This window comes from Ranitomeya imitator, chromosome 1 (genome assembly GCF_032444005.1).
Source record: "Ranitomeya imitator isolate aRanImi1 chromosome 1, aRanImi1.pri, whole genome shotgun sequence".
Taxonomy (NCBI): Eukaryota; Metazoa; Chordata; class Amphibia; order Anura; family Dendrobatidae; genus Ranitomeya; species Ranitomeya imitator.
Genome location: NC_091282.1, coordinates 807,185,982 through 807,198,679, shown reverse-complemented (window position 1 = coordinate 807,198,679; position 12,698 = coordinate 807,185,982). Strand labels below are relative to the sequence as shown.

Here is a 12,698-nt window from a genome sequence, read left to right as displayed (position 1 = left end):
TTGCTGCGTTTTTGTTTGCGTTGTGCGTTGCGGCGACGACGCTGCGGCGCACAACGCAAATGTGAACTTAGACTAAGACACTTCTGGAGTTGTCGATTGGTCATGAGTGGCTTGAAACAAGGACTGAGACACTTGTAGCCCATGTCCTGGATAAGTCTGTGTGTGGTGGCTCTTGGAGCAATGACTCCAGCAGCAGTCCACTCTTTGTGAATCTCCCCCAAATTTTTGAATGGCCTTTCTTAACAATCCTTTCAAGGCTGCGGTTTTCCCTGTTGCTTGTGCACCTTTTTCTACCACACTTTCTCCTTCCACTCAACTTTCCATTAATATTTCTTGGATACAGCACTGTGTGAACAGCCAGCTTCTTTAGCAATGACCTTTTATGGCTTACCCTCCTTGTGGAGTGAGTCAATGACTGTCTTCTGGACATCTGTCAAGTCAGCAGTCTGCCCCTTATTGTGGAGCCGACTGAAACAGACTAAAGAACCTTTTTAAAAGGTTTACGAAGTCTTTGCAGGTGTTTTTTTTGTTAATTATTCTAATTTACTGAGATAATGACTTTTGGGTTTTCATTGACTGTAAGCCATAATCATCAACATTAACAGAAATAAAACACTTGAAATAGATCACTCTGTTTGTAATGACTCTATATAATATATGATATGAGAAGAAAATGCGGCACTCACCCTGTTGCTGTTAAGTCGTGATCTTTATTGGACACAAAGAATCTCAATAATTCACATCCATGTGGACGGCAGGTATACCGGAGGGTGCGGGGAGCGGAGGGTGGACAACGACCGTTTCACTCTGAGTGCGCGAGTCCTGGACCCGTTGAAGCGCACTCAGCGCAAAACGGCCGTTGTCCACCCTCCGCTACCCGCACCCTCCGGTATACCTGCCGTCCACATGGATTTGAATTATTGAAATTCTTTGTGTCCAATAAAGATCACGACTTCACAGCAACAGGGTGAGTGCCGCATTTTCTTCTCATCATAAAATATTTTGCTTTTTGCTATGTATATTCTGAGCACCAATAACCTGTGATTTCGTGCAAGCTGCAAATCAGTCTCCACGTGAATCCAACGCCTGAGAGTGTGCATTTCTCTGGTGCCGTTCACTTCACTTTTTTCTTATATTGTGAATATAATATACTAGATGGTGGCCCGATTCTAACGCATCGGGTATTCTAGAATATGTATGCGTAGTGTATAGCACAGCCCACGTTGTATACTGCGCAGCCCACGTTGTATACTGCGCAGCCCACGTTGTATACTGCGCAGCCCACGTTGTATACTGCGCAGCCCACGTTGTATACTGCGCAGCCCACGTTGTATACTGCGCAGCCCACGTTGTATATTGCACAGTTCACACAGTCTATAACAATGTGGCCATCATATCCCTGTTTAAAAAAAGAATTAAAATAAAAAATAGTTATATACTCACCCTCAGGTGGCCCCCCGGATCGAAGCGGTTACAGACGCTCCTCGTGCGCTCCGGTCTGACAGAGGCAGGCTACTTTGTCTGCCCTGTTGAGGGCAGAGCAAAGTACTGCAGTGCGCAGGCGCTGGGAAAGGTCAGAGAGCACTGGCGCCTGCGCACTGCAGTACTTTGCTCTGCTCTCAACAGGGTAGTCAAAGTACACCAGCACCAGAGCCGCTGCAAGAAGACAAGAGGAGGACGCCATTGAATGAAGAAAAGAGGCACTGGACCCGGATCGCAATGCCCATCTGACCGGACCGCAGCGGGACTGCCCCTGGGTAAGTATAATCTATCCTCTTTTTCTTACCTTTCAGGTTACATCGGGGGCTTATCTACAGCATTACAGAATGCTGTAGATAAGCCCCTGATGCCGGTGGGCTTAGCTCAGATACGATTTTTGGGGTGAGAGTCCCTTTAAAGCAAGAGGCTCCATTATACGTCAACAGATTCTTTAGGTCGCCTTCGAGGTTTGTGGCATGAGAGATGCAGCACTGCGATGGGACTGCCTTATCACAATGTGCACAGTCAGATGTATGGCAAGTAGTGAAGAGAACCTTTCAGCAGAGTCCTGATGAGACACTAGCTGTCTATACACTGTGGAATTTCAAAAAGGTATTCTATGTTCCAGATGACTTGTTGGGGGCATGTCCCTAGTGGCTTCACCTCGTTTATCTCTACGAGAGTGACAGATCTCTCCATATACTACACACACACACACACACACACAAGTATAAGGAGAAAGCTGTCAGTCATTGGGAGAAGGGTGGGGAGAAGTTGCCGGGGACCTGTTGTAAACTAATAATTTATATCCAGATAGAACTAAAGAAAAATATTGTGAGTACTCTGACAAAGTCACTGGTAAAGGGCTGGAGGGGAGATATGTTTTGCTTTGCTTAATGGCGTCAGTGATGTAAAACCCAGAGACTTTCCTCCAGCACGCTAAGTGCTGCAAGGGGTTAACAACCAATTCTTTTAGGCTGGGTTTTATGTGGACATCCAGAGAGAGGGTGGGAGGTTGTCCACCTTATCTCCACCCCAGGGTGTGGTCTGGGGTTTAAATGGCCACTCCAGAAAAGTGGTTGTGCTGGAACCAACCTGAACTGTGTGTATTCTGCCAACGGTGAGCGGGTTGACTCCCAATCTCAGAAGGACTGTGCTTTCTGCTACCATTTTGTTTTTTTTTGTTTTCCTGTTTTGACTACACCTTGGTTTATGCTGCCTATAATTAACCCAAGGAAGTTATTAAAGAGACAGGGTTCCCGTGTCTATCTCCGTGTACCACAGGTGGTGTTAGGGTATGTTTCCAAGTGGCATATTTGCTGCGGATTGGACGCTGTGTACAGCCACAGCATCCAGATGCTACAGCATAGTGGATGGAATTTTATGAAATCCCATATCCACTATACGTACAAAAACGCAGGTGGCAAACCTGCTTTTACGCACATGCGGCACATCTTCATAGATCGCAGCATGTCTATTTATCTTGCGCAGGCGCTCAGTCTCCACAAGATAAATAGCACAGCTCTATGGATAGGATGCAATGCGATGACTCCGCATGTGTTTAATGTGTACAAAAGCAGGCAGGGCTTTGGACAGAGCAGGGATCCGCTGCATTGAAAGGGCTGCCGGTACGCCACGTGGAAAGTTTGGAGGAGGAGGAATTCCCCATGTGTGTCCTGGCTGGTGACGAGATAGTTATCAGTGAGACCAAGATTCCTGAACTGGGGTTTCTGGGGGACATTTTCGGACTGCTCAAATGAGGGATCTTACCCTAAAAGGGGCATTTGAAAAAATGTGACAAATGGTGTTCTCCAAGAGACAGGGGTCCAACTCCAGGTTCCCGTACTTTGTAGTCAATGAGGACTAGCTCTAACGGGTCACTAAACAGCGAGGGGAAGTCTTAGAGCAGCTATTAGTCCTGGGACACTCTAGAAGTAGGATACTAGATCTGGCCCATTCTCATGTCTTGGGGGACATCTAGGCATAGATAAAATCCAAGAGTGAGTCCTTTAGAGGTTGTACTAGCCTGGGTGTCACAGGGACATTGCTAATTTCTGCCAATCCTGCCTACCTGTAAGCTAACTGCTCCCGTATCCCACTTCCGCAGTACCCTTATTCCGTTACCCATTATAGAGGTCCCCTTTGACCGGTTTGTCATGGACCTGGTAGGACCCCTAGTTAAGTCCGCCAGAGGCCTACACATCTTGGTGATCATTGACTATGCGACAAAGTACCCGGAGGCGGTACCACTGAGGAAATTCTCAGCCAGGAGTATAGCCCGAGAGCTAGTCCATATTTTCTCCCCGATGGGCCTGCTCAGGGAGATTCTGAAGGACCAAGGAACACTGTTCATGCCAAGGTAATTAGAGAGAGTTATGTAAAGCCCTCCAGATTATCCAACTCAGGACATTGTGTACCATCCACAAACGAACGGCCTTGTGGAAAGGTTCATCAAGACCCTAGAGTCTATGCTGAAGAAGGTCGTGGAGAAAGATGGCCGGGACTGGGATTGCCTATTACTGTACCTACTGTTCTCTATTAGAGTAGTCCCACAGGCCTCTACGGGGTTCTCACTGTTAAACTGATGGCACCCTCTGGGACTTCTAGACATTGCAAAGGAGACCTGGGAAGCAGAGGTAACATCCCATTAAAGCGTTAGCGAACATTAGGCACAGATGCAGGACAGGATGGCGTGTGTGATGTCGATTGTGAGGGAGAGCCTCCATCAAGCACAAGAAACCCAGGCAAGGGTCTACAATCAGACGGAAGACAGACAGTTTAGCACTGGAAAGCGGGTGTTGATCCCCACGGATGAAAGCAAGTTCCTGGTTAACTGGCAAGGGACATATGAGGTGTTCGAAAAGTTGAGTGACGTCAACTACAAGGTCCACCAACCAAGGAGAAGAAAGCCGTACCAGGCGTATCATTTTAACCTGCTGAAACTGTGGAGAGACAGGGATCCGATAGAAGCAACATGCCCAGGGGCCCATCCTGAAGCCAGGATTGAAGATGTCACACCGTCACCAGCCCAGAAACAACAGTGCTGTGAGCTGCTTCAGCGGAAACGGGACCAGTTTATGGAATTACCAGGATGTACGCAGGTTGTGGAGCACAAAATTCTGACTGAACCACATGTGAGGGTGAACCAAAAGCTGTATCAGTTTCCTGAAGCCCGCCGCGAGGTGATCTCCAAGGAGGTGAGCAGATTAAGCCTGAGAGTCATCGAGAAGTCAAAGAGCAGCTGGTCCAGCCCTGTTGTCCTTGTGCTTAAGCTAGATGGAGAGTGGCACTTCTGTAATGATTATAGGAAACTAAATGAGGTATCCAAGTTTGACGCATATCCGATGCCCCGGATTGATGCGCTTATTTAGAGGCTAGAGTCAGCAAGATATATCACTACCCTGGACCTAAAGGGGTAATGGCAAATTCTCCTGTCTCCAAGTGCCAAGGAGAAGACTGCCTTCTCTACACCTGCCAGGTGCTTTCAGTATACCCACATGCCGTTTGGACTCCAAGGAGCTCCAGCTACCTTACAGAGGGCCATGGACCAGATCCCAGCCGCTCACAAAAAGTATGCCATTGCTTATCTGGATGACATTGTGATCTTCAGCCCGGACTGGGGAAGTCGCCTGCAAAAGATCCAGGTGGTACTGGATGACCTGAAGAAGGCAGGGTTCACCATAAGCCCAAAAAAGTGCGCCCTGGAAAAGGAAAATGCAAAATACTTGGGCTACATCGTCAGGAGGGGCAAAATAAAGCCGCAAATAGATAAGGTGGAGGCAATCCAAAAGTGACCGCAGCCAGTCTCCAAAAAGCAGGTCAGGGCGTTTCTGGGAATTGTGGGCTACTATCTCCACCCCAGAGTGTAGTCTGGGGCTTAAGTAGCTGGCCTCCAGAAGCAGGAGGTGTTCAGTTTCTAAAGAGGAACACTCCAGAGAAGTGGTTGTGCTGGAACCAACCTGAACCGTGTGTGTTCTGCTAACGATGAGCAGGAGGAACCCCGCTCTCAGAAGGACTGTGCTTTGTACTACCATTTTGCTTTGTTTTCCGGTTTTGCCCAGATGGCCATGTTTGTTTTACTACACCTTGGTTTATGATGCCTATAATAAACCAAACTAAGCTCTTAAAGAGACTATGGGTCATGATCCAGGCCGTGCTTTGGCTTGTCTCTTCTTTTCCGGTCTGGTCATGTCCGGGGTTAACTTTCCCTGCCTCGTTTCTGTGTCCGGTCTGCTATATCTCTGTGCAGCAACCTGTGTGCAGTGCCAATAATATTGCTTGCCTTTGGCGTTCTAGCTGGCTCTGGCGAGTTCCTGATATGTCCTGCTGCGTTCATTTGACCCGACCAGTGTCTGTTGACCTTCCACCTACTAGTCTCTGCTCATTTCATTGTGCGTTTGGATTCCCCGGTATTTGACTTTTGCTTGGCTCTGACCTGATTTTGTCTCTCCCTTCTGGTGTTTCTGCTACTGACCGTTTGCTCTCGTCTTACTCTGCGCCTTGATTTTCCCTCTGGTACCGCGTTACCCTCTGGTATCGACTCGGCTCACTGGCTATTCCACTGCCACCGTAGCGGTAGCTTCGCTGTATTTCTGTAGGTCTGTATCATAGCAGGATATTTTCAGCTCACTCTCCACTCTGCTGCCATCTAGTGGAGTTCGTGTTATTCTGCATTAACCCTCAGTATTACAGCGTCACACTTTGTTCCCGTGTCTACCTCCTTGTACCGATGAGTGAGCCGATCTACCACAGCACATTATTGCATGGAATTAAAATGAGCTATGGAAAAAGTAAATAAATGACACTACATCTTTTCTTCTGTTTACCTCCCTTTTACAGCTTTGTTTTTTTTTCTCCATAGCAGATACAAAGAAAACAAATGTCCTCTAGTAGCGGTTTCCGCAGAGTAGGATGGATTCTTCATTACCAGAGAGCAGGTGTCTTTTTCACAACTAACTGCAGCCACATTATTATAGAACAGACCATGGATTAAATATTCTAGGCAAATTGTGGAGGTTTACAAAGTTTCTGCTATGGGGAACTAAAAGCAACACAGAAGGTTTTCAAATATGACAATGCCCAGTACAATAACTCAAGGAACACATCCCAAAAAAATGATCTGATTTGCATTTACCTTGAGATCCCTGTGGATTATAGGCGGTTTCTGCTTATGCATATGCTGGACTGCTCGACAAGTTTGGAAGAAAATCTTCAATATAGCGTCACATGACAAAGGGCCTTTACTTTCAGCCTTATTTAGGAATTCTACAAGCTGACCTATGCCAAGTAATTAAAAAAAGATAATGGTGAAACAAAACGCAAAATTCACAGACAGCAGCACAGGACCAGCACTTCTAAATGAGAGCTCAGCATATACTGTCAATTTACTTTATAATAAATGAATAAAACTGTTTATATTAATGCTCTCACCTTTACACAATTCGGTAAGCAGCAGGAATTCCCCTTGGCCTGTATCAGATTCCTCTTTTCCTATAGATGCGGCTGAGCAGAACTGGACGATGTTTGGGTGGCCAGATAACTTTTTCTACGTGCACTTTCTTAAGGAAATAAGGTAGTAAATAAGGTCTTCGATAGTCTAAAAATGAGACCTGGTTGATCACACAGCATCTTCTATGTCGAAATGTGGTCACTATATCAATTCTTAAATTCTATGAAGTTCAGAAGGAGGCTCTCACAAACCTACATTAGGAAAGGACCTTCAGTGAGAGCCAGCAAGTCAGTTCCAGGCACATGATGCAGGAGAGGACTGAACCAGCAATGGACATGGGAGAGATTGCAACCAGTAAGTATTTTAATGCATTTGCTTCACACACACACACACACACACACACACACACACATTACCAATTGATAATACAGGGGAAAATAAATTAAAAAAAAAAAAGTGTAATTAATTACTATATTAAAAAAATACAATGTTTTACTTGCATGAAACAAAAAGGGAAAGGATAACCTATAACAATGTTTCCCCCACCTCCCCCCCAAAAAAAGTGAAAAATGAAATTGTGTAAACCTATTCAAAATAAATCACATGAACCAGTAAAGGGTTATTCTTTCATCTTAGGCGAGTGTTGTTGGATCAAGATTGTGAAAATAAGGACTTTCACAATTTACTGCTTATTACGATTTTTTAGCTGTTTTTCAGATAGTCACTTTTCTTTTATTTACAGCTCCTTACCTAGGTGACAGTGGCCAAACATGCAGCACTTTTCTTTTGAGATTGCCGTGAAGCTGGCCAATATTGCAGGAGAGCATAGTCATCTTTTAACCCCAGCCAGCTTCAGTGCACTGCTTATAAGCTAGAAAGCCGTGGAAGTCTGTCTTCTAGGCAGCGAGGTGTAAGCAAAAAATAGCTCAAGAAATGTTAATGAACAATAAATTACAAAATACTTCAGTAAGGATGGCAATAACCCTTTAAAGTACCAGTTTTGGCCAATATAAGATACGGCCATCATCTTTCAGGGCAGATATACAGCATTCTATAATGCTGTGCATCATAAACTGTATGGAGCATTATATGGGGCGTATTTTGTATGGAGCATCTTATGGGGCCATTATAAACTTTATGATTATATGGGGCTCCTGATTCAATATGGATATTCAAAAACACTTAACCTACTGATGTCTCAATTCATTTTACTTTTATTGGTATCTATTTTTATTTTTGACATTTACCGGTAGCTGCTGCATTTCCCACCCTAGGCTTATACTCGAGTCATTACGTTTTCCCAGTTATTTGTGGCAAAATTAGGGGGGGGGTCGGCTTATACTCAAGTATATACGGTATATAAAATTTAAATAAAAGACCTTGCAAAAAGTCACATTTTGTATCAAAAGGCCGTAGAATATAAAATTTAAAAAAAAAAGAAAAAGAAAAACTAAGCCATATATGTAATTTTTGTTAATCTTGGCTAAAAATAAATAAAAAAAAGTGATCTAAAAATCTTATCTATTACAAAATGGCACCAATAAAAACAACAGCTTGTTCCACAAAAAATATACAGAAATACAGTTCTATAAACAGAAAAATGAGTACCGTATATACTCGAGTGTAAGCCGACCCCGCTAATTTTGCCACAAAAAAATGGGAAAACTTATTGACTCGAGTATAAGCCTAGGCTGGAAATGCAGCATTTACCGGTGAAATATAGTGCTCTGCACCGTTCATATTGCCCCATACAGTGCTCTGCTCCGTTTATATTGCCCCATACAGTGCTCTGCACCGTTCATATTGCCCCATACAGTGCTCTGCACCGTTCATATTGCCCCATACAGTGCTCTGCACCGTTCATATTGCCCCATACAGTGCTCTGCACCGTTCATATTGCCCCATACAGTGCTCTGCACCGTTCATATTGCCCCATACAGTGCTCTGCACCGTTCATATTGCCCCATACAGTGCTCTGCACCGTTCATATTGCCCCATACAGTGCTCTGCACCGTTCATATTGCCCCATACAGTGCTCTGCACCGTTCATATTGCCCCATACAGTGCTCTGCACCGTTCATATTGCCCCATACAGTGCTCTGCACCGTTCATATTGCCCCATACAGTGCTCTGCACCGTTCATATTGCCCCATACAGTGCTCTGCACCGTTCATATTGCCCCATACAGTGCTCTGCACCGTTCATATTGCCCCATACAGTGCTCTGCACCGTTCATATTGCCCCATACAGTGCTCTGCACCATTCATATAGCCCCATACAGTGCTCTGCACCATTCATATAGCCCCATACAGTGCTCTGCACCGTTCATATAGCCCCATAGATGCTCCACATAAATCTGTGCCGCCGCTGCTGCTGCAATAAAAAAAAAAAAAAAAAAACACACATACTCACCTCTCTTGATTGCAGCTCCCGGCGTCTTGTTCCGGCGTCCAGGGCCGGCGTCTCTCTGCTCTGACTGATCAGGCAGAGGGCGCCGCGCACACTATATGCGTCATCGCGCCCTCTGACCTGCACAGTCAGAGCAGAGACGCTGGGAAGATGGAGCGGCGCCCGGCGGCTGGAACGTGGACAGGTGAATATTACATACTTACCTGGTCCCGTCGTCCGGCTCCTTCTCCCGGACAGCTGTCTTCGGTGCCGCAGCTTCTTCCTCTATCAGTGGTCACCGTTACCGCTGATTAGAGAAATGAATAGGCGGCTCCACCCCTATGGGAGGTGGAGCCGCTTATTCATTTCTCTCATGAGCGGTCCCACGTGACCGCTGAAGAGAGGAAGAAGCTGCAGCACAGAAGACGGCAGGGACAGCGCCAAGATCGCTGGGACTAGGTAAGTATGCCTCAGCGCCCTCAGCCCCTCACCCGCCGACCACCTTGACTCGAGTATAAGCCGAGAGGGACACTTTCAGCCCAAAAATTTGGGCTGAAAATCTCGGTTTATACTCGAGTATATACGGTAAGTTAGAGCTCTTACAATATGACGATCAAAAAAAAGTGATCACTCGTGGAAAAAAAAGTACCAAAACATGTTAAAAAGTTAATTGCATCGACCCATAGAACAGCATTAACATATCAATTATACTGCATAGTGCATGCTATTAAAAGGAAAAAAAAAGGTTAAAAAACAAAATTCCAGATGTAATGTTTTTTGTTCATACCTACTACAAGAAAAAAGGTACCAAAAAAGTAGCGAGGGTAAAAACTACAGATAAAAAAAAATGTTTGTTTAAAAAAGTAATTTGCTGTGTAAAAGTAGCAAAAAAAAACTAATATGTAATATTGCCGCAATCGTATTGAATCACAGAATAAAGGTAAAATGCCAAATACACCAAAAGGGATTGGTCTCTAAAAGATTAAAAAAAAATAAATACGGTAAATAGAATTGCTGTCACATGTACTCCAAAATGGGACAAATGAAATCTACAACTTCTCCAACAATACACAAGCCCTCATACAGCTACGCTGACGCAAAATTGTGGAACTTCTGGCTCTCAGAATATGGCCACACAGAGGCCATTACATTTTACAAAGATTGAATAGTATACAGTACAAAAGTAATAAAACGATACACTGTAAACTTGACGTAGTCCTATTTATTCTGACCGGCGGAATATAGGTAGCGCTTTATTTGTGTAGCCCGGGGAAAGCAGAAATTCTAAACTGCAAACAGTGCTGTTTTCGTATTCATAATCTTCCCATAGTTAAAAGTTGTGAATAATTTACATGTATTCCGAAATGGTGGCACTGAGAACTACACTTCGTCCTGAAACAAATAAGCCTGTATATGAGTATGCCACCTAAAAAACAAACGTTATGGCTCTTGGAACGACGTGACAATAGAAAAATAGGGGAAAAAATGGTCTTGCAAAAACTGGCTATGGACACCAAGGGGTTAATACTTTGTTTGGCTGCTATTACCATTTTCACATGCACGGTATTTGTATAGGGCTTTAAGGATGTGACAAGCAGTAGACGCAATAGGTTTCAGTAACTTCCGCCCTTCGGCGGTTCAGAGCGTTGAGCTGCATAGAAATACATGATGCCGCACGCTCCGGTCCCGAGTGTTGGCGGCAGTGCCGGGTATTGATACGCGAGTTTCTTGCATTGCAGTTGCAAGTGTGACAACGGCCTTAAGAAATTCAGATTGCTGACCTGGCCGATGGACCCAAGTCCTGCAATTCAATTCTTCCATCTCTAGCCATAAGCGTATAGTAAACGGAACCTGCTGTCAATGGAGAGGCGACCAGAACTCCTACAAAAAAGGAATAGGAACGCCAAACACCTCTCCTCTGACAGCAGAGCACATCAAGACCCCCTATAGAGATAGATGCCGGTCTCATTGGTGGGATTCACATCTACTATACATTTATGGCACACCCTCTTTATAGGCCATACATGTACTTGTTAAGGGATTATTCCCATATTGTGCTGCACCTATGTTATTCTGCAACATTTGTGGGAAAAAGTTATTAGTCAAAAGTAAATTTACAGAAATTTTGCAGAAAAGATTTGATCGTTCATTTTTGGCTGCTATACAATTGGGGTGTAGCTTCCAATTCCTTATCCCTGTAACCATACGGCAGGGGGAACGGGGGTGATGTATGTGATCTGCCTACTCCCGGGCAGTGGGCACGGCCACTCTCAATGTAAGTGTATTGAGCGAGGCAGCGCCCACTAGACCACCACACCCGTATTGTGTAAATGTAAGTGTACATAATTGACTACATCCATGCGGTACAGCTATATGTGTATAATCGACACTGCACAGGAACACTAACTACTTTCCTATTCTACCCTAGGCCATGAAGAGTAGCGATTCTGACCAATCCACTTCTTTATAGCTCTCCAGGGAGGTTTTAATGAATAGGACATGTGTATTCCTGCTTTCTGCCGTTAAATACTGGAGAGCAGCTTATAGAAAACTGTGTCCTGTAGTCTGAATCAATATAATTTACCAATCCAGGTCATAGATCTTATCAAACTTGCATATAAGTTCACAGCGTGACACACAACAAGGAGCACAATAATTAAGTTATCTCACCCTGTTAGGAGTTACACTTAAGGTATCGTTAACGAAATCGTTATGTGTGACAGCGACCAACGATCAGGCCCCTTTATTTCGTCGCTGGATCTCCCGCAGACATCGCTGAATCGGCGTGTGTGACACCGATCCAGCGATGTCTTCACTGGTAACCAGGGCAAACATCGGGTTACTAAGCGCAGGGCTGCGCTTAGTAACCCGATGTTTACCCTGGTTACTATTGTAAAAGTAAAAAAAAAAACAAACACTACATACTTACATTCCGGTGTCTGGTCACGTCCCTCGCCTTCAGCTTCCCGCACTGACTGAGCGCCGGCCAGCCGTAAAGCAGAGCACAGCGGTGACGTCACCACTGTGCTTTACGGCCGGCGCTCAGTCAGTGCGGGAAGCTGAAGGCGAGGGACGTGACCAGACACCGGAATGTAAGTATGTAGTGTTTGGTTTTTTTTTTTACTTTTACAATGGTAACCAGGGTAAACATCGGGTTACTAAGCACGGCCCTGCGCTTAGTAACCCGATGTTTACCCTGGTTACCCGGGGACTTCGGGATCGTTGGTCGCTGGAGAGCTGTCTGTGTGACAGCTCTCCAGCGACCAAACAGCGACGCTGCAGCGATTGGGATCGTTGTCTGGATCTCTGCAGTGTCGCTAAATGTGACGGTACCTTTAATATAAATGTATAGGTAAATTTACACACACACCTAGGACTACAA

The 12,698-nt window shown here is 45.0% G+C and overlaps 1 protein-coding gene across 2 annotated transcripts in view; it reads right to left on the bottom strand.

The window, feature by feature from the left end:
- Window positions 1–12,698, bottom strand: part of GAK (cyclin G associated kinase) — a 189,180-nt gene that overhangs the window by 159,013 nt on the left and 17,469 nt on the right. For both annotated transcript variants that reach the window (XM_069739054.1, XM_069739064.1), the window contains exons 4-5: window positions 6,910–7,024; window positions 6,614–6,756 (exon numbers count right to left, since the gene is read on the bottom strand). In XM_069739054.1, coding sequence (XP_069595155.1) covers window positions 6,614–6,756; window positions 6,910–7,024 — 258 coding nt within the window. The remainder of the gene's footprint in view (window positions 1–6,613; window positions 6,757–6,909; window positions 7,025–12,698) is intronic.